Source organism: Sturnira hondurensis, unplaced genomic scaffold (genome assembly GCF_014824575.4).
Source record: "Sturnira hondurensis isolate 20B ecotype Veracruz unplaced genomic scaffold, ASM1482457v3 Scaffold0002840, whole genome shotgun sequence".
Taxonomy (NCBI): domain Eukaryota; kingdom Metazoa; phylum Chordata; class Mammalia; order Chiroptera; family Phyllostomidae; genus Sturnira; species Sturnira hondurensis.
The window spans coordinates 4,016,711-4,039,582 of record NW_028075471.1 but is presented as its reverse complement, the minus strand read 5'-3'; the positions used below and the strand labels follow the sequence as shown (position 1 = coordinate 4,039,582).

At 37.4% G+C, this 22,872-nt stretch overlaps 1 protein-coding gene across 1 annotated transcript in view; it reads left to right on the top strand.

Annotated features, from left to right (window-relative positions):
- DNAH12 (dynein axonemal heavy chain 12) overlaps positions 1-22,872 on the top strand; it is a 234,256-nt gene that overhangs the window by 146,586 nt on the left and 64,798 nt on the right. The window contains exons 44-50 of the mRNA XM_037040727.1: positions 5,178-5,339; positions 8,528-8,722; positions 16,577-16,710; positions 18,601-18,763; positions 19,476-19,556; positions 20,093-20,269; positions 22,612-22,743. Of these exons, the coding sequence (XP_036896622.1) occupies positions 5,178-5,339; positions 8,528-8,722; positions 16,577-16,710; positions 18,601-18,763; positions 19,476-19,556; positions 20,093-20,269; positions 22,612-22,743 (1,044 nt within the window). The remainder of the gene's footprint in view (positions 1-5,177; positions 5,340-8,527; positions 8,723-16,576; positions 16,711-18,600; positions 18,764-19,475; positions 19,557-20,092; positions 20,270-22,611; positions 22,744-22,872) is intronic.

Here is a 22,872-nt window from a genome sequence, read left to right as displayed (position 1 = left end):
GAATGTATATTCTGCTGTTGTTGGTTGGAGTGTTTTGTATATATTTGTTAGGTCTATTTGGTTTATAGTATGATTGAAATCCTCTATTTCCTATTGATCTTTTGTCTGGTTGTTCAATATTTTATTGAAAGGCAGAGTGTTGATGTCCTCTACAATTGTGTTGCTTTTCTTCCTTCAGTTCTGTCGATGTTTGTTTCATATGTTTAGAAGCTCTGCTGTTTGGTGAATAAAATATTTATAATTGCTATATCATCTTGGTGAATTGACCTTTTAATCATTATATAATGTATCTTGTCCCTTGTGAGAGTTTTTAACTTAAGGCCTATTTTGTCTGATATTAGTACAGACACCTTGCTGTTTTTTGGTTACTATTTGCATTGAACATATTTTTTATTCTTTCACTTTTAGCCTTTGTGTGTCTGTGGGACTAAACTGAATCCCTTGTAGGCAGCAAATCATTCAATCCTATACTTTTATCCTTCGAGCCAATCTGCCTTTTGGGGAGGCTAATCCATTTACATTTAATGTAATTGCTCATAGGAAAGGATATACTATTGGGATTTTGTTGCTTGTTTTCATAATTTTTTGTAGCTTTTCTTTTTGTCCCTCTCTTAATCCCTTCTTTTGTGTTGCTCATTATCTGTAGTGACATGCTTTGACTCCCTTCTCTTTCTTTTATGTATATTCTATACTTTATACTTTATTATGGCTTTCTGTTGCTGTCTAGCATTCTTTCTTCACAGCTTGAAAGGGGTCCCTTTAGGATTTCTTGAAGAGCAGGTCTAGTGGTAATGAATTCTCTCAGTGTGTGTGTGTGTGTGTGTGTGTGTGTGTGTGTGTGTATCCAAGGCCTTAGTCTATTTTTGAAAGACAGTTATCCATTTCTGTGATTCTGTTCCTGTTCTAGTTGTTTGCTTAGTTTGTTTTAGTTTTGTTTTTTAGATTCAGCTGTTGATAGTTGTTAGTTTGTTGTCATTTTACTGTTCATAGCTTCTTCAGAACTTCAGGCAGCGCCCAGACAAGCCAGACTACTGGGTGCAACTTCTACTTTATTCCTTCTCTTCTGAGGGAGGAGCCAGGAATTGATGCTGTTCTTCTGACTGTATAGTATAGGAAATGGCGAAGACAAAGAACTTATATGCACGACCCATGGGCATGAACTGAGGGTGGTTTGCTGAAGGGAAGGGGGATACCAGTTGGAAGGGGGCAAAGGAGAAAAATTGGGACAACTATAATAGCATAATTAATAAATTATACTTAAAAAAAAAGAAAGACAGTTCTCCAGATACAGTATTCTTCATTGACAGGTTTTTTTTTCTTTCCATACTTTGAGTATGTCGTCCTACTCCCTTTTTGCCTGCAAGGTATCTGTTAAGAAATATGCCAATAATTTTATGGAAGCTCCCTCGTATGTGAGAACCTGATGTTCTCTTGCTGCTTTCAAGATTCTCGTTTTTGTTTTTGACTCTCAATGGTTGGATTATGATGTGACTCTATATATGGATATATTTGAGTTTATCATATTTGGAGTTTATAAGCTTCTTGGATTGGTATATTCATTTATACCCTCAGATTTGAGAAGTTTTGGCTACTATGTCTTCAAATAAGTTCTCAGACACTTTCTCTCTTCTCCTTCTGATACTTCCCTAATGCATCTATTGACCCATTTGATCATATCCTATTGGTCCCTTAAACCAGGGGTCCCTAACCCCTGTGCCACAGACCAATACCAGTCTGTGGCCTATTAGGAACCAGACAGCACAGCAGGATGTGAGCAGCAGGCAAGCAAGTGAATCTTCACTTGCATTAACATCTGAGCTCCGCCTCCTGTCTCCCTCTATGTCCTCCACTCCTACCCCACAGCCCCTCTACAAAACCAGTCCCTGGTGCCAAAAAGCTGGGAACTGCTGCTTTAAACTGTTCGCTCATCATTCATTTTCCTTCTTATTCCTCTAATTCAGTGATTTCAAATGACCTGTCTTTAACTTCACTGACTCTTTCTTCTACCTAATCAGCTCTGATATTGAATACCTTTGGAGAAATATTCATCCCACCATTCTTCTCACATTGTTTCTGTAAGTGATGACTTGTAAATTCACATGTACTTATGGATAAACAGCCTGTTTGCTTAAAAGATTCTAGGAGCTGACCTCAAAGGAAGCAGATACCAGACTCTAGGCATTTTGGCCCCAAGAGATTTGCTCACCTCTGACTGATGAATACCCAACCATTGCTTGACCAGCTCCAAGACGGTTATTGGAGCAGACTGTGCTGACTCACACAGCACCCTCAATGAGACCCCACAGCCCCCTCCATTTTTCTTTGCTCTGCTTTCCTCTCCCCCACTCATAAACCCCCTGCCTTCACTGAAATGTTAAGATGGTCTTTGTAATGAGAATCCCCATCTTCTCAAGTTGCTGATTCTTGAATAAACTGTCTTTTCTTACACCAGTACTTGCCTCCAGACTATTGACTTTTCATGTGGGAGGCAGCAGAACCTGGGTTCAGTGCCAAGTTCAGTTGTTGTATCTTTCAGCTTCAGATTTTCTGTTTAGTTATTTTTTATAGTTTCAACTTCTATTGCTATTCCCATTTTCTTGGTGCATTGTTTTCCTGATTTAGGTATATATTTGTATTCTCTTTTAGCTTACTGAGCATCTTAAAACAGTTATTCTAAATTTCTTGTCAGAGGGTTCATAGATGTTTCTTTGGAGTTGGTTTTTGAAGCTTTATTTTGGTCCTTTGATTGGACCATGTTTTCCTGTTTCTTTGTGTGCTGTCTGGTCTTTCAATGATTTTTGAGCAATTAATAAACAGCTACCTCTCCCAGTTTTTACAGACTGGCTTTAGGCATGGGGAAAACACCAATCAGCATGACTAGAGGTTCTGTGACTTCTCAGAACTTTTCCGGGCATGCACACCTCTTTTGGGGGGTTGTGCGTGTGCTTTTATTCTAGTATATACAGGTGCTTTGGGCTTTTAATGTCCTTTTTTTCCCCATGAGCTTTCAGTTTTGGTTTCTATTATATTCTTCTGCCCTCAATCTCTTTCTCCCCCTGGAACCTTTTTGTGGAACTTCCAAGTCTGCTGCTCCATTGTGCTGGGATGCTTGCCTCTGTTTTCAGTGGCCTCCAAACTCATTTCCAAGCTACCCACTATTCCTATCAGTGTTCTGAGTCAGTGAAGACAGAAAACAGTGCCTCAGGCAGCCCCCAGACAAGCCAGACTACTGGGTACAACTTCTACTTTATTCCTTCTCTTCTGAGGGAGGAGCCAGGAATTGATGCTGTTCTTCTGACTGTATTTGTCTATGCAGGGGGAGGGGAGGGGCTAGGGTAAGAAAAAATGGAATAAGTTATCTTACCCTCCTTAAATTATTCTTTCTCTTTTTATGTACTCCTGGGGGTATTGCACCCTCTTAATTATTTTTACAGTTCTTACAAAGGCTATTTTGTTCTGTAGATTGCTAATATACTGTCTCCATGGGAGAAAGTGGGCCTGGAGCCTACCAGTCTGTCATCTTGCTAATGTCACTCTCAGTGACTTCTGTGAAATTTGGATAATACCACCTATATTACAGGTTGTTGTGATTAAATTATACTGTGTGTGGAAGGCTGTTAGTAATACCCTTGGCATATAATCAGTATTTTGGAAATTTTAACTCTTCTCCTATTTGGAAGCAATTTCACATATTGTGTATGTATGTATGTATTTATTTTTGTATCTTATGTAATCTTTATTGTATTTTTTCCATTACCCTTTAGTCCCCCTACACACCCCTACTTAAATATGACTTTTAAATATAGTGATGCTTATGGCAATAAGTTAAATCTGTTTATTATATTGTATTTTTCTGGTTTTACATGATAATAATTATAAAAAGTAACACTATAAAATAATTATAAAACTCACATGATTAGACACAATACTTCTTGAAAAGGTACCTTGCCTAGTTTTGACAATAGAAAATTATTTCTAAAAACTCAACAGCCCACATATTGGAAGATGGCTTCAGTAAAAAAAGATATAGTTTGTATAATATTAAAATCCATCAGTTATTTAAATAATATAAGTTATTTAAAATATATTATTTTTAAATAAAGATAAAAGTTGATTTAAAAATTATTTTCAGAAGTAATGGTGCTAGTTCACTTGACACACACCCAGTGGTGTGCTGGCACATGTTTACCAACCAACTCTCCATGAGGTTAAAGGAGAACCTCTCATTTGTAACATTTGCAAATTTCTGTGGTGTCAAAACTCCTCCCACTGTGGATGATTAAAACAACCTGACGTCACTGAAAACAGACTTGTAAAAAGTTACATGTTTGAACATCTTACATGGTTTTTTACTGCATAAATACAGTCAATTTAAATAACCTCCATAGCATAGATAATAGTAAACATAATAAAATAGGAATGTGTTTATAACCTTTGTTCTTAATATAATTTACTTAATTATAAGTTTATATAATTTAATTTTTAACGCTGGCTGAGTTTGTCAATCTGTTCACAAGTTTCTGAAATTTTAACAATCAGTTCTACCACCCTATAAGTCATTTCCAGCATACCACTGAGCTCATATCTTTATATTAATTGGGAATCTTTCGTTGCAATTGAACAAAACAAAACAAAAAGCTCACCTTAGCTTAAGCAAAAGACAGAGTTATTGTCTTTCCTGACTTCAGAGTCCAGAGGTAGATAGGCTTTTGGCATGGCTAAATTTACGGGCTCAATTCAAGTCCTTAGTAATTACTCTGTCTCCTGTTTGCTTCCATTTGGTTTCTTTCACCAGCAGACACATTCCATGTGGCAGCACATTGTCTCCTAGTACTATATTACTAACCTTTATATTCTCCATCTCTAAACAACAGATATTCTTTCTGTTTTCAAGTCCCTGTTAGTCCCTGAAGTAAGACTGTGATTGGGCCTACTTAAATCATATACACTCCTCTGAGTCAATGACTATGTCTAGGGGCTCAGGAAACTCTGACCAGTTGGGTGTCTCCCACCAAGAGATAGATAAAATGGTGGCCCTGTTGGCAGCCCCACCAGAAGTGGGGAGAGGTAGTACTCTAAAATTCAGAAGTTGTTGTCAAAAGAAGGAGAAAGGGAGGAAAAGGAAAAGCAACAAATGTATATCATAATCTGATTGTAAGTACATTTTTTATTTTAAGGTTCTATTAAGGAATGTGGGCATGAAGGGCCAGAAGACAGTCTTTCTAATAACAGACACTCAGATTAAAGAGGAAGCTTTTCTAGAGGATATTGACAGTGTGCTCAATACTGGAGAAGTACCAAACATTTTTGCAGCAGATGAAAAACAAGAAGTGATGGAGGTAAATGCTTTTTAGGGAGCACCTTTCGCAGCACAGAAATGTTCTTGAAAATTTTTCACTTCTCTTCAGGATAAGTATAGTTTGCGCAGAGGATTTTGGTAATTAAAATTTTATTTTTATTTTTTGGTTCATTTTAGAAACTTTTTTTGGTCTTATTTATTGTTCAAGTACTATTGTCTCCGTTTCCCCCCCCCCACTACTGCCCCTCCCTGCCCACCCCCACCTCCCACCCTTAGTCCTATCCACCTTTGGCTTTGTCCCTGGGTCTTTACAAACCTTTCTCTTCTTTCCCACATTATCCTCCCTCCCCTCCCCTCTGGTTACCTTGTTTGTTCTTTATTTTAATGTCTCTGGTTATATTTTGTTTGCTTGCTCATTTAAAGTTTGTTATTTTAATACATCTTTTTGGTGAATTTTAAATTGTTTCTATAGTTATAAGGCAGAATTTTATTTTATAATTCCTTTTTTCATAATAATGCCAGTTTGTTTCATCAGTTTTATTTAGCCTGTTTTATGAGTAATTAGAAATTTTAAATCATATCCTAGGATTACAGTGATATGAAAAAATATAGCTTTAAAACACTACTTGATTAGCTTTTCTGGTTTACCACTGATTAAAATTCTTCAAAACCCTTAATAAAACTACTTGTCTTAACAATTCTGACATATCCCAGTATAATGCTTTATGATTAAATGGGCAAAGAACACAATTTCAAAGCACCCACTACTTTAAATGTCCTGCCCTATGACTGCTGTTTCTAAGATCTTCTTTCATAAGATCTCTGCTAGTAATTTCCCCTTTCTCTTTACCGCAATTGCTTTTACCCACAGAATATATATATTACTCACACTTGGATGCTTCATTCCAGTGATAACATCTGGAGTAAAATGGATTTACCTTCGTAAACGTTGTGAGGTCTGAGGATCAAATGAAATAAAGCACTTATAGAATGTCAAACACTTAAAAAGCTCTCAATAAATGGGTGGGGAAGAAGAAAAAAAATTATCCCAAGTTTCTAATTTTATCTGGGCAATGCCAAGGATGTGGCCAAGGCTGCTGAAGAATGGTGATTCTCATAACTCATAGGATAAATGCATACCCCCTACTCCTATTCAAGGAATAGTCACCTTTGGGGAGTAAGATTTCCTAAGCTTTGCTACCTTTCCTACCCATTTTAGCTATTGTTTATCTTTTCCTCCTGTCACTTTGCTACCAAACTTGCTTCACTACTGTTTAATGGCATGATCCAACAGTGGCCTTAAGAACTTTTCTTCATGTCCCACCCAAAGGAACACCCTATCAATTTATGCACAAGGAAATAGCCATCGTCAGAACTCAGGGGTACTAGAATATATCTCTGTTTCTGCTTGCTTTATACTGTTTTTTTAAAAATACATATAAAAGGTAGTATGAAAGAAGTTCCATTATTTTCTTTTCACACTATACATCATCCTCTGCATCCCACCATATCTTGGACTCACCCCTCTGGCAAAGATTTTACTTTAAACCTCATTCCTGATAACTGACCTATACAGGTCAGTTAGCTCTGGCACTGCCTTGCAGGCACCTCTTAAAGACTCAGCGCACCTGTCTGACTTCATCAGAGTTCCAGCCTCAGACCTACATTTCCAGACAACTTTTTCTACTGTGCCATTTGCACTCCTTGCAGAATTATATTATTGCAGTGCTTTTCTCAATGTAGCAATGACTTGACTCGTTTACTACATTTAGTGCAGGTAGACTCCTGAATGTAATTTAGTATACTGACACTAACCATAGTAATCATAATTTGAGGATCACCATCATAATGTATATACTGTGTTGATACACAGTTTTCCATGGAGATAATTATCACATAAAGCAGAGCATATCTATAGTAGAGAGTACTTTTAGAGAGAAATCCACTGTAGTAACAGTAGAAATTATTGATTATTGTGGCCACTCTCTATATCACAAAAAGATTTTTAATCTATTTATAAGATGCTTTATTGACTATGAAACCTTCTGTGCTCTGAACAAGGAGAAATGTAGGATATAAACAGACAACTAACAGTTACTTACCTGTGTGGCAGTAACCATTGTCAGTGTTCACATGTCATAATTCATTTAGTCCCTCAACGGCCCTCTGATGTACTCTTTTTCTCATTTTAAAAATGAAGAAACTAAGTGACAGAGCAGAACTTTCCCCCATATCACATTGGTAATAAACTGAAAGCTGAGATTTAAATTCAAGAAGTTTGTTCCTGGAGCCATTATGCCTAAGCTCATATAAAATACCATTCTCATATAAAGATATACAAGGAAAATTATTTTTTTTTGCTTTTTCCCCTAATTTTTTTATTTAATTATTTTTTAAGTACAGTTTTCTGTCTATTACTCCCATCCCATCCCACCTCCATGCTCCGCCTTCCCTCCCATTTCCACCTTTCTCAGTTGTTGTCCATGTATCCTTTATATATGTTCCTCTAAATCCCTCCCCTAGTTCCCCTGAAAATTAAAAGTGAAAATAATCTCCTTACCAGAGAACTCTATTGACATTTTTAAATGCAACTATTATAAAGTTAGAGAATTCAAACAGCATATGTCCAAAGTGAAAAAAAGAATGATATAAACCAAGGAAAATGTCCAAAATATAAAATGAAAACCTCCCTCTCAAACTGTCCCTTAAGTCCATCTCACCAAAAGTAACCACTACTAATGGTTCTTTGTGATTGTTTCTATTAAAAAGTGTGCATGTACTTGTACATGAATTGTGTACAACAATTTGGGGTTTTTTTCTTTTCACTTATTTTATCTTGCTGATCTTGCCTTGGCACTTACATTGATACATCTCATTATTTTTAACAGTTGTATGAAATCATAATATATGGATATTTTATAATGTTTTTCACTGGGTGCTTTAGGTTTTTTCCTCTTAAAACAATGTTGAATGCATTTTGGTGAACTTGTGTGCCTATCTTTATAAGTAAAGTTTTTGGCACATATTTGTTTTTAAATTATAAAATTATGGAGTTGGGAGAAGTTCTCTAGGTACAAACTATATCAAAGCTATTCTATTGATATTAAAACAAAAATGTAAAAATATTTATAAGACAAATGATAAAAATTCTTAATATTCTAATATCTACTAATCTCATCAGCTTATCTATTTTTATTCACCCAGTTTTTATTTTCTAATATTCTCTAGGGTGTTCGTCCTGTAGCTCAGGCTGGCAGTAAACATGATGAACTTAGTCCCTTAGCACTGTTTGCTTTCTTTGTGAATCGCTGCAAAGATAATCTTCATGTTGTAGTGGCCTTTAGCCCCATTGGAGATGCCTTTCGGAATCGCTTGAGACAGTTTCCATCCCTCATCAATTGCTGTACCATTGACTGGTTTCAGGTTTGTAATTGTTTTTTTTTTGTGTGTGTAGGGGCACAACTAAATCTTTTGCAATTTCACTGAAATCTTACTCAAGCTTTTTTAATATAGATATTCAGCAAGTGTTTCTTGATCACTTACTATAGTGACAGGCATAGTGCTTGGCACCGGGGACTGACATGACCCCCACAAGGACCTCACCCTCAAGACTGGAAGACAGAAAATGCAATCAGCAAAAATGAGCAGTAAAAAAACTGTAACTTTGGTATGCAAAAGATGTGCTTAAGATTGTAAATCTCTGACATATGAAAATGAGTTAATTACGTATAAGAGGAATATAGTAGGAGCCAATAGAATGTATCATGTATATACACACACACACATATGTATGTAAAGATATATATGTACTTGTGTATAATATAATAAGGAATTGGCTGACTTGAGTATGAAGACTGACAAGTTCCAAGGCAGGCAGTTGGCAAGCCAGAGACCCAGGACAGCTGTAGTTCTAGTCTGAAGGCCAGCAGGCTTAAGACCGGTAAGAGCTGATGTTCCAGTTCAAGTATAAAGGCAGGAAAAAAAATTGATGTTCCAGAATAAAGACAGTCAGGCATAAGGAATTTCCCCTTATTCAAGGGAATTTGGTTTTACATCAAAGATGATATATCATGATTAACATGTATTTAGCTAATCCTCATTTTAGAAAACAAAAATAAAAGCAAAACAATTGGGAGGACTTCTGGCCAAGATGGAGGTGTAGGTGGAAATACTATACCTCCTTGCACAACCAAATTTAAGGACAACAAACATTTAGAAACAAAAATACAACCAGAACAGACAGAAAATTGAACTGTGCTGAAGTTTGACAACAATGAACCATTCATCCAGACCGGTAAGAGAGGTGGAGTCAGCGGCCAGTGGAGAGGGGTCCGGCAAGAGGAGGCTGTGGTTAGCAGAACCAGGTGCGAGGAGGAAATGAGCAAACCCAATGAGATGCACAAGGCAGTTGGCTGACAGCAGACACACATTTGTGTGCAGATAAACCAGGCAAAAAACAGGCAGTGAGACAGACAGTGCAACCCAGGACCCAGCAATGGGAAATAAAGCCTAAAAGCACTGACTGAAAAAACTTTCAGGAGGTGAGGTGCTGGGAGAGGCTTCCAGCCTCACAGGAGAGTTTGTTGGAGAGACCCACAGGGTCCTAGAATGTACACAAGCCCACCCACCCAGGAACCAGCACCAGAAGGGCCCAATTTGCTTGTGGGAAGTGGCAGAGGGGACCAAAATCTGAGAGAGCATGAAACAAGCGCCATTGTTCCCTCTCTAACCCTGCCCCCACATACAGCATCACAACCCAGCAACCTGGGTTGCCCCGCCCTGGTGAACACCTAAGGCTTTGCCATTCATATGTAACAGGCACAACCTGACCAAAGATGACTCAATGAGAAGAACAAATCAAAGCCCCAGAACCAATATTTTTAAGCTACCAAGAGATAGCCAGCCTATCAGATGCACAGGTCAAAACACTGCTGATCAGGATGCTCACAGAATTGGTTGATTTTGGTCAAAAATTAGATGAAAAAAGGAAGGCTACACTAAGTGAAATGAAGGAAAATGCACAGTAAACCAATAGTGATGGAAAGAAAACTGGGACTCAAATCAGTGGAGTGCACCAGAAGGAAGGAAGAAAGAACCAAACAGAAAAGAAGGAAGAAACAATTTTAAAAAATGAGGAGAGGCTTAGGAACCTCCAGGACATTTTTAAACATTCCAACATCTGAATTATAGGGGTACCAGAAGGGGAAGAGGAAGAGAAACAAGTGGAAAGCTTATTTGAACAAATAATAAAGCAGAACTTCCCCAATCTAGCAAAGGAAATAGACTTCCAGGAAATCCAGGAAGCTCAGAGAGTCCCAAAAAAGGTGGACCCAAGAAGGAACACACCAAGGCACATCATGATTACATTAGCCAAGATTAAAATGAAGGAGAGAATTCTAGAAGCAGCAAGAGAAAAGGAGGCAGTCGCCTACAAAGGAATGGCCATCAGACTGTCAGTGGATTTCTCAAAAGAGACCTTACAGGCAAGAAGGGGCTGGAAAGAAGTATTAAAAGTCCCGAAAGGCAAGGACCTACATCCAAGATTGCTTTATCCAGCAAAACTTTCATTTAGAATGGAAGGGCAGATAAAGTGCTTCTCAGATAAGGTCAGGTTGAAGTGGTTCATCATCACCAAGCCCTTATTATATGAAACGTTAAAGAGACTTATCTAAGAAAAAGAAGATAAAAATATGAATGGTGAAAGGACAGCAAACTCACAGTTATTAACAACCACACCTAAAACAAAAGCAAACTAAGAGGACACCTAATACAGGAGCAGAGCCACAGAAATGAAGATCACATGGAAGGTTAGCAACAGGGGAGTGGGAGAGGGAGAGAGGGGGAGAAGATACAGAAAATAAGTAGCCTAGATGGTGGGGAGAAAATAGGGGGAGGGCAAGAGTAATGAGGGAAATGTAGAAGCTAAAGAACTTATGACACATGGACATGAACTAAAGGGGGGGAATGTGGGTGGGAGGGGTGTGCAGAGTGGAGGGTAATGAAAGGGGGGCAATGGGACAACTGTAATGGCATAATCAATAAAATATATTTAAAAAAACAACTAGAGGCTGTATGGGGAATGATTTGGAGTGGGGCAAAACAAAGGACATGAAGGACAACTGGACAGCAATTTTGGTCATGCCAGCCCTGAATATTGAGGGCTGCCACCTCACTTAATCTTAAGACATATTGTCACTGCCTATAATAAGACCAATAAGTATTTATTATTTTGAGACAAGTAGGGCATGGTGCCTTCTATGTCATTGTTTTTTGTCCCAAAATAATGTGGACTATTAACTGACCCTGGATAGTTTCTTTTAAAAATAAATTTCTGATACTAACTTATTCTCTTTTACCTATTTGTCAATTGCATGTTTGGAAAACTAATTCTTCCCTTTTGAGGATTGCACATATGTTTCAGCTAGTGGACATTTTAGTGTTCATATAACAATAAAAGCTGTGTGAAACAATTTTGCTTTATATAAGCCATGTCTTAGTACTGCTTCCATTAAGCAGCACAAAAGCAAAACCAACCAAACAAAGAAAGCCTACCTAGCCATAAGTTTTTCTTTTTTGTGAAATCTTATTAATACAGTTCTACTACTTTTGGGATCATTTTTATAACCATGAGACTTTCTATTGTGTTATAAGTGATTCTTACTTATTGGAGAAACTTGTGAAAAAAGGAACTGGGACATTAAGTGGTAAACACAGCAGAATAAAGATTTTCCTATGAAGGGGTGAGGATATAGAATATGTGTTGGAAGAACTGATGGCATTGCTTGGGGCCTGGTCAATGAAATTCAGGAAGTGGTGTAAACCATTGTGTGTCTCACAATCAGGAAGGCATTGACTTTTTTGACAGATCCCTAATCTCCATGGTGGGGTGTACACTTACCAGGCATGACAAAACAATTCAGAGAATAAGAGAAGGAATTATTGGGATATTCATTTTTGTAGAAATACTTCATATGGATTATATTGACACCCTTACTCAATTTGTTTGGGAAATCACCTTTTATGTAGTTTTATTCCTTGTTGGTCTAAATCAGTATTGGTGCTCTCAATATTACCAGTAATTGATTTATACATGAGCCTATTCATGACCTATTCCTTGCCAATAGGTCCTAAATTAAAGTCTGCTTTGGGGAAGTACTTTTATTTTATTATTATTATTTTTACTATACAAAGTGTTACATGGTAGGAAACCATATAACACTTTTCTGTCCTTCAATCTTATTGCTTGAGGATGTAATGTCCTTTGCTGCAGCATTCATCTTGTCACTATGATGGGACAAGCCCAAGGATTAAGTAAATAGCACTGAGAATGGTGGAACAAAAAGGTGGAACAAAAACTGGATACTCAATGACGTGGTGGAACTTCTAAATTAAACAACTCTGGAAATACTCTACTTCTAAACTTCTTATTGTATGTGATAATATATCCCCTTTGAAGACACAGGATGACTGGTTTCTGTCACTATAATCATAAACATTCTAATTGCTACCCATAGTATGATTAGCAGGATAATTAAAATCAAAGTAACCAGGACACAATGATAAACTTTTGTAATGTTTTCAATGATGTATAAGTCATATGACATTTATTCTGACCTTTTACAAAAATTTACTGATCTTAATAATAAATCTTTAGAAGCTTCTATTAAGGTTTAAAAATGTATTAGTACAATAACACTACATGAATACAGGGTGGGCAAAAGTAGGTTTACAGTTGTCTCTATGGAAGAATACACAGTCCAAGAAAAAGTTCTGCCCTGGCCATGGGGCTCAGTTGGAGCGTCATCCCATGCACCAAAAGGTTGCAGGTTCAACCCCTAGTCAGTGAGCCATAGGGAGTCTTGGGTGAGGGGGGTTGTAATCAGAATGAACAGTGAGTTCAAAGGCTCAGGCAGGAGAACTCTTGGCATATTCCAGGAAAAGTAAAGGAACCATTTCACTGAGGCAGGAAAGACTGCAGAAGGAGCAAATTTGTGGGGAAGAAAATCAAAAGTTCAACTTTGGATATAATAGTTAGGAATTGTGATGGACTACTTGTAACAGAAACCCAAACTAAACACATAGGAATTTTTCCTCTGCTATGGGAAAAAATCTAAAGGTAAGCTGACTAGGGGGGGCTTTTGGACTTTAAAAAGCCATAAGAATCTCAAGTTCTTTCTGGTTTACTATCCTTAGCATGTGGTTTTTATCCTCAAAGGCACCTTATGGTATAAGGTGGATATTGGCACTCCAACTTTTACATCTTGTGTTCCAGACAAGAAGTAGAATAATGGAAAATACAGCAAAAGGGATACATGCCACCTTGATGTAACCCTCTAAAGAACTTTCCTAAAATCCCCACCCAACAACTACATATATGTATTTATCCACTCTGAGTTGCAAAGCAGGCTAGGAAGTATACTCTTTTAGCTTGTCATATTACTATCTACTGGGTTGGCCAAAAAGTTTTAGTTTTTTTCATATGATATCAACGTGCATTTAAAGAAATACTTATCAAAATTTGTGATTGGTGGCAGCCATTTTAATGTTGAAGATAGAAGAAAATATGCAACCTTTTCAGCATATGATGCTTTATTATTTGAAGAAAGGTAAAAATGAGACTTCCAGCCAAGATGGAGGTGTCAATAGATACACTTTGCCTTGTTGCATAACCAAAAAAAGGACAACAAATTTAAAAACAAAAAATAACCAGAACTGCCAGAAAATCTTACTGTGTGGAAGTCTGACAACCAAGGAATTAAAGAAGAAATATTCTTCCAGACCAGTAGGAGGAGCAAAGTCAGGCAGCCAGGGTGAAGAGGACTCATTGCAAGGCTGTGGCTGGAGGACCAGGGAAGGTGAGGCTGCGACTGGCAGACCAGGCAAGGAGGTGGCTGGCAGACTGGGAGGTCCCACATTTGTGCGTAGATAACTGGGAGGAACAACTGGGAAGTGAAACAGACCATGCAACCCAGGGTTTCAGTGTGGGGAAATAAAGCCTCAAAATCTCTGGCTGTAAAAATCTGTGGGGGTGGCAGCAGCAAGAAAAACTCCAAGCCTTACACAACAGTTTGTTGGAGAGATCCACAAGGTACTAGAATGTACGCAAACCCACCAACCTGGCAGTAAGCACCAGAAGGGCCCAATTTGCTTGTGGGTGATGAAGAAAGTGACTGAAAGCCAGCCAAGAGCTGAGCAAACAACATTGTTTCCTCTCTGACCCCTCCCTCCAAAACAGTGTCACAACGCAGCAACCTGGGTTGCCCTGCCCTGGTGAATATCTAAGGTTCCACCCCTTACTATGAAACATGCAAAACAAGACAAAAAATATGGCCCAAATGAAAGAACAGATCAAAGTTTCAGAAAAAATACAACTAAGCGATGAAGAGATAGCCAACCTATCAGATGCAGAGTTCAAAACACTGGTAATCAGGGTGCTCACAGATATGGTTGAGTATGGTCACAAAACAGAGAAAAAAGTGAAAGCTATGCAAAGTGAAATAAAGGAACCAACCTTTATTGTTGGGAACCTATACAGGGAACCAACAGTGAAGGGAGGGAAACTGGGTCTCAAATCAATGATTTGGAGCAGAAGGAAGAAATAAGCATTCAACCAGAATGAAATAAAGAAGCAAGAATTCAAACAAGAGAGGAGAGGCTTAGGAACCTCTGAGACAACTTTAAACCTTCCAACACCCAAATCATAAGAGTGCTAGAAGAAGAAGAAGACCAAGAAATTGAAAACTTATTTGAAAAAATAGTGAAGGAGAACTTCCCCAGTCTGGCAAAGGAAATTGATTTCCGGGAAGTCTAGGAAGCACAGAGAGTCCTGAAGAAATTGGATCCAAGGAAGCACACACCAAGGTATATCACAAATCTATTACCTAGGATTAAAGATAAGGAAAGGATATTAAAAGCAGCAAAAGAAAAGGAGAGAGTTACCTACATAAGACTGTCAGCGGACTTCTCAGAGGAAACTATGCAGGCAAGAAGGGGCTGGAAAGATTCCAAGTTATGTAAGGCAAGGTCCCACATCCAAGATTACTCTATCCAGAAAAGCTATCATTTAGAATGGAAGGATGGATAAAGTGCTTCCCAGATAAGGTAAAGTTCAAGGAGTTCATCATTACCAAGCCCTTATTATATGAAGTGTTAAAGGGACTTACCTGAGAAAAGAAAAAAAGTATGAACAGTAAAATGACAAGAAACTCACAACTACCAACAACCAAACTTAAAAAAATAATAAAAACAAAAACAAAAATGAACTAATCAAACAACTAGAACATGAACAGATTTGCAGAAATGGAGATCACATGGAAGGTTATTAGCAGGGAGGGGGAAAGAGGAGAAAGGGGAAAAAGTACAGGATATAAGAAGCATAAATGATAGGTACAAAATAGACAAGGGGAGATTAAGAATAATATGGAAAATGGAGAAGCCAAAGAACTTATATATATGACCCATGGATGTGAACTAAGGAGGGGGAATGGTGGTGGGAGGAGGGGTGCAGGGTGGAGGAGGATAAAGGGGAGAAAAAATGGGAAAACTATAATAGCATAATCAAAAAATACATTGAACAAAGGTAAAAATGTGACTGAAATGCAAAAAAAAACTACATTTGTGCAGTATATGGAAAAGGTGCTATGGCTGATTGAATGCATCAAAAGTGGTTTACAGATTTTCTTGGTACTATGGACATTTTGGCCAAACCGTTCTTTGCTGTGAGGCTGTGTTATGCACTGGAAGATGTTTAGCCACACCCTTGACCACTACCCACTAGGATCCAATAGCAGGAGATAGCCAAAATACCCAAAATATCCAAATCAATAAAGTTATTGGTGAAAATGAAAAATATGCCCTTTGTTTTATGGAAAACACTAAATGGACTTTTTGACCAACCCAATAGAATATAATTGGAGTTAGGAAAAGGGCTGATACATATTAGTTGGGCAACTAGTGGCCTCTACCACTGTCATGCTAAATTTGGGGTGCCTATATATCCAAGTGGAAGTATTAGGAAAGCCATGAAGTATACATTTTATTTGTAAAATATTGACCTTTTCTTATATTGTGTTATTTTTAATTTTAGTATATGAACATATTTATTAGGTCTTTCATATGATTTACTTGTGACCTCAGTCCCCCTAATTCTGTTTTCCCCATTAAGGTTTAATTTTCTCAATCCCAAATTCTTCTTATGTAGGAAGACACTTAACTTACACAGTTGTAGTAAAACTGTTCACCTTCAATTTCATAAGTCTTTCTTTTTCTTATTTTTAGCCATGGCCTGAAGATGCCCTTGAGCTGGTAGCTGTGAAATTCTTAGAAACACTGGAGCTTACTGAGGTTGAACGACAAGCAATAGTTCCAATCTGCAAACATTTTCACACTTCTATCATGAATCTTTCAGAAAGGTTAATATTAATAAATATTTTAATTACAATAACCTCTTATATTTTGAAGCATCTCTTTCTGCATAAGCCCAAAATATTAATAGGGTTTCTATGTTTTCTAGATCTCTCAGATCAATTAATTAGTTAAGATCCCCAGCTTGCAAGTAATAGAAACCTCTTGATCTAGCTTGAATAGAAAGGAGAAGCTTATTACAAAGATATGGAGATGTCTCACAAAGCTCAAGGGAAATAATATGAGAGGGGACCCCCAAACCAGAATCTATTTCTAAAAAAGCATGTATTTATTCTTATATGTTTAAACTTCAGTCACCTTCAAAGTACTCTCAAGGACTAAATACATCCATCAAGACTTTTTTCCACTGCTCAAAACAGTTTTTGAACTTCTTGATTTTAATGCCTTTTAGTGCTTCTGCCATTTTTCATGTCACCTCTTTCACGTCAGCAAAATGTTTCCCTTTAAGGACCTTTTTCATCTGGGAAACAAGAGAAAGTTGAATGGAGAGAAATCAGGTGTATAGGGAAGGCAGGGCATGGGGATCATGCTGTTTTTTTGGTAAAAAACTGTTGAACACTAGCATGGTGAGGGTATGTCTGCTCATAAATCACTCATCGTGAAATGAGTGAATGAGTTGAAAGAGTCTTCAAAAAAATTTCACTAGAGCTATGCTGCCTCTCACAACAATGCCTGCTGGTACACTGATACAGATGGGTTCCTAGAATACTAACCCAGGGGGAAAGTCTGTACCTCAAGGGGCATGCCTTCCAGAAGATAATTCCAATTGTTTGGGGGGGGGGAATTCCCCCTTCGTACCACTGGATCATATAAGTGACTGGAAGCAGAAGTTAGAAAGTCATTCTAAAACCAGAAATACATTTTCTCTGTTTCTCATTCCTAATCCTACCTGGGTATCTACTTTCTTCTTTCTCTTTGCAGACTGAATTTTCTACTTCCTAATGCATATGGAAGAAACTGGCTGTCTTTTGATTCTCAAGTTTACTTCTTGCAATTCCAGCTTTAGGCAGAGACTGATTGGCTGTTTCTAACTCCCTATTCGAAATTTGTTCCAAAATGTGATTAGTCTATTTTGTGTCTGTTTTCCAACCCCAGTCCGATCAGCTGTGGTTAGGGTGGCAAGTTTCATAGAACAAACATTGTTGCTGGAGCACTAGGTGGAAGTTCTCAGATAAGGGGAGCTGGTTGGTGGAGCTTTGGATACTTCAAAAGTAGACATTTTACCTCTGTTAATCTCTGAGACGTTCATTTCAAAAGTGCATGAGCCCAGTGTTCATATCACTATTTAATGTAGTATTTTGCCTATCCATAGCTAGAGTCATATAGCCAGCTAACATGGTTGGCGTGGACAGTTGCACCAAGAAGTGGGATCCAGTCTACATACTCACCATGAAATACTGCTTCCATTGTTTCCATATGTATGTGTAGTAGTCTCATACTTCTGGCCATACCCCATTCAGCTGACATGTGACACACTTGTGCAAGTAATGTTGACTCATTCTTACTATCCTGTCTGCAATCCTTTTTTCTCCAACACTTGCCTAACTTACACAATATCTTGGGTCCATTACAGGGTTAGATCTTCCTGGCCTATGAAACATGTAAAAAGGCCTGTATCTTTTTTGCTGTAGTTCACCTTTGATACATATCTTTATTGATTTATCCTTTTTAAATACATCATTGCTATTTGATATTTTGCAGATGAGAAATTGGGATATGGTTATGTGTAGAATTCTAGAACTCTATGGAGTTCCAGTGCTCAGAGGTCTCTAAATAAAATTAACCTTTACTCTTGAATGCTTGTTAATGCTCTGTCAAATTTACCTCTTACTTTGTAAAGCCTATTACTTATAAGATATGTTATCTGCCTCTTTTAGGTTCTTGCAAGAGTTAGGACGACATAACTATGTTACTGCTACTTCTTATCTTGAACTTATTGCCTCATTTCGACAGCTTTTGACTAAGAAGCGTCAAGCTGTTATGGAAGCAAAACAACGATACGTGAATGGGCTTGACAAACTAGCTTTTGCTGAGTCTCAGGTGAGTTTGATGAGCTGCTTAAACTGATGATATATAATAGGAACTGTAAGAAATAATAACAACAGTATATTATGTGCCCAGAACTGTGTTATATGTATTATATGCATTCCTTCAATTATTCCTCATAACAACTCCATGAGGTAGAAACATTCATGATCTTTATTTTACAGATGAGTAAAGTGGGTTTTAGAGAAGTTAACTAAGTTTCCTAGACCACATAGACTCAAGTACATCTTGTTTTATTCTTAATTTTTTGGAATTTGGAGAGAATATAATAAATCTGGGTTGAGTATTTTAATAGCTGGTAAAATGTAAGATTGGAATTTTAAAAAGTAAGTCAAGTGTTACTAATGCTTATTAGCATTAGTTCAATATAAGCAACAGAGGTTTGGGCTACATTGTGCATTGGGTTCACATGCATTGTACACCATGCACATTGTATAGCAGGGATACCCCAAGTTGCCACCTACTTTTCTATCTGCATTTCTTCCATGGCAACTGCATCCTCCCTCTTCCCTGTCATATACTCAAGGAAGGCAAACTGTTTGTGAAGAAACTGGCACACTCATGATTTTATCCTGTAAATGACTGGAAGAAAAAGTTAAGATTTTCTGATCCTAATACCTTATGATATTTTTAATTTTCACTTTTCTGTGCTTGGCTTCTATAGCTCTTATAGCTATGAAAACTTAATGATAAACTGTCTGTTTAGGTTGGTGAAATGAAAATGGAGCTTGTTCAATTACAGCCCAAATTGGAGGAAGCTAAAATTGAAAATGCACATATGATGCAGGTAAAGTGTCCTGAATGTTTTTTTGATGTCCTGAATGTTGATGTCAGGAGACAATTGAAATATGTAAAATTAGCTTTGAAAATAAGCTTCACTTTTTTGCCACTACATCTTAGGACTTTACCCTTTTCTATTGATTAGCTATTTCTTTGGGTCCTGTGTGGTTTCTTTTATTTTTTTTTTAATTTTAATTTTTATTTAATTCTTGTTCAAGTACAGTTTTCTGTCTTATATTCTCAGCCCTGTCCCCCCAAGTGCTCCCCACCTCCCTCCCATTTCCACCCCCCCACCTTAGTTATTGTCCATGTGTCCTTTATACTTGTTCATGTGGTTTCTTTTATTGTTGAAGGGAGGTGGGAAGCCCATTACCAAATTAGGTTACATGTGTTTGCCTTTCTCCTCTTTATCTTGGGCTGTTCTACCCTTCAAAATGATATGTTGGATTCCCTAATTTTTAAATATTTTTTGTCTCTAAGAGGGAGAAAGCAATAGGATGTCTGTGGAGCTGTTTTTATTTTTTCTTTCTTTATTTTCTGTAGGTTATTGAGATAGAGTCTGTACAAGTAGAAGCAAAAAGAAAGTTTGTGAAATTAGATGAAGAGGTAGCCAGTGGAAAGGCTGAAGAAGCCCAGGTTCTGAAAAATGAGTGTGAAAGTGACTTAGCTGAGGCAATTCCAGCCTTAGAAGCAGCTTTGTCTGCACTGGATACACTAAAGGCAAGTGTTGGATTTAGCTATATTGAATTTCACCAACAAAGTAAAATTGTGTACAGGTACTTGGTTAATTAGGTATAATTCTATTTCAGTGGGTGATATTGTTTTGTCCAGTCAAATGAAATTTGACTCTTAATACTTCTTCTTGGATATATTATCTTATTTTTTGCTTTTCATATATTATTTATAATTTTCATTTAGGATATTCCAGTGAAAATAGAACAAACAGTCTCCAAGAGGACAAAGTAGTGTTGTACATGGACCAGAGGCATATGTTAAATGGAGTGTGTAGCCGCTGTTCTGCAGCCCCTCAGACACGCGTGTACAGAAATACTTAAAGATAATTTCCAATACAGACGTGGGTGCCACCTGTCTGAGTTACTGTGTTGTATACGAATTTATGTAGGGTCTTTAGGCAAGACCAGAACAACCTCACCAAACAGAACAGGAAAGACAGCTTCTGTTGACTAGGGAGACCCAGTGTAGTATGGTGGTTCAGGATGTTCAGACCCGACTCTTTGCCTTCTTTCCTAATCAGTGCCCTAAGTTTCATGTAAGAGACCAGACAAGATGGTGAGTTCAACTTATGGGTAAATCAGCATCTCACAGGATCAAATTGTATCTGATTTTCAGTTACATCAACTCTGTAGTTATAAGACACAAGATTATTTTAGGGCATTTATAGAAACTTAGCGCTCTCACTGTGCTGTGAGTCAGGAATTTTAAAACCCTGAGCTTATTATTTTCTTCCTGTCTGCCATTTGGCACATTTAAACACCACACTCTACCCAAGGTCTTCATTCCCTCCTGTAAAAACATGTATCACAGCAGCCAATCATTCTGACAAAGCCTTGTTTTTAATAAACATTCCATTCTAGATGATCATGAGCATTATTCTAAGCAACTGTTTTATCACTGCAGACCATGGACTTTCAGCATTTCGTTGTCTGAAATGGACAGGACTCTTGGTGCCTTCAAACCCCACCAGTTAGTGAATCAAATCAACATTAGGTTCTCCTTTCTTTGCAAGTCTGTTGCTTACACCATTCTTAGTATCAAATGCTATATGTGATACGACTTAGATTTCAGTTACAGAAAGAGAAGCGGCTCTGTATAATTCTGTTATTGACTCTGCTTATTCTATAGTATAATCAGACAGAGTCTTTAAAATGTATTTTATGTATTATGCTATTACAGTTGTCCCACTTTTTTCTCCCCTTTATTCCCCTCCACCCTGCACCCCCCTCCCACCAGCATTCCCCCATCTTAGTTCATGTCTGTAAATTGTACATATAAGTTCTTTGGCTTCTCTATCCCCCATACAATTCTTAACCTCCCCCTGTTTATTTTGGACCTACCATTTATGCTTCTTATACCCTGTACCTTTTCTCCTATTTTCCTCCCTCCTCCTCCCCACTGATAACCCTCTATGTGATCTCTGTTTTTGTGAGTTTGATCCTGTTCTAGGTGTAGGGAGTTTTACAAATAGATTACAGAATTGTTGGAAGAGCTGAAGAAACAGATCATAGGTTGACCTGCCAGGAATGACTCACACAGCCAAATTGCAGAAATAGTTTACCAAAGGAATGATCCCTCTGAAGCTCAAGAGCCTCCCAACAGAGCTACACCATCTCTACTATAATCCATATCAGCAAAACAGATGCCTCACACTCTTCAGTTTGATGCCCGACTTACTCAGTTTGAGTCTAGTATCATTCAAGTGATGTGATGGTGGATCCTAATGACCTTCCACAACTCTAGCTGCGTGGCAAACTAAAATATATTGTTGTTAGTTTTCTAGAAATTGCAAGGGAGGTGAGAAGGATATTAGAGTGGATAATAAATAAATGAGTCTATTGTGTCTGTTAGAACAATATATACCTCTAAAAAATAAATTTGAAATTGGGACTTACCTCTTCTTTCATTTCTTCTTTCATTTTTGGTGGTGTGGTAAAGTTAATATTACATATAAGAAAATATAGAATTCAGCCTGTCTAAATTAGGGTTTTTAACAGGGGTTCCATGTATGAGCTTAGTATGTGATTACAAGGAACTTTTGTGTTTATGTGCAAAGATATATCTTCTGGAGAGTTTATAGCCATCACAATATTCTCACAAGGATCTATGATCTTCCAGATTTTGAGAACCATTGCTGTTAATCTGTGCTAAATTCTATATTGTTAATTCTTTCATAGCCATGCAAAGCCAAAAAAACTTACAATTTCAAGTCAATATTGATACTTTTCTCCAGTATTATTTTTATGCTCCTTCGCCAATATCACTTTAAAAATTCATTATTCAGAAATGAACAATTTTAAAGATATTCTTTTTTTCTTTTGATTTAGCCAGCTGACATTACAATTGTAAAATCAATGAAGAATCCTCCATCTGGTGTTAAACTAGTTATGGCTGCTGTTTGTGTCATGAAAGATATCAAACCAGAAAAAATTTCTGATCCTTCAGGAACAGGAGGCAAGGTAATAACTGAACACAGGTTTAAATCATATTCATGAATATACAGAATAGTTACAGCAATTATCAAAATAAATGTCAATAGTACCCAGTCCAGGGAATTTATATTGTTTTCTAGATTAAGTAGATTCAGA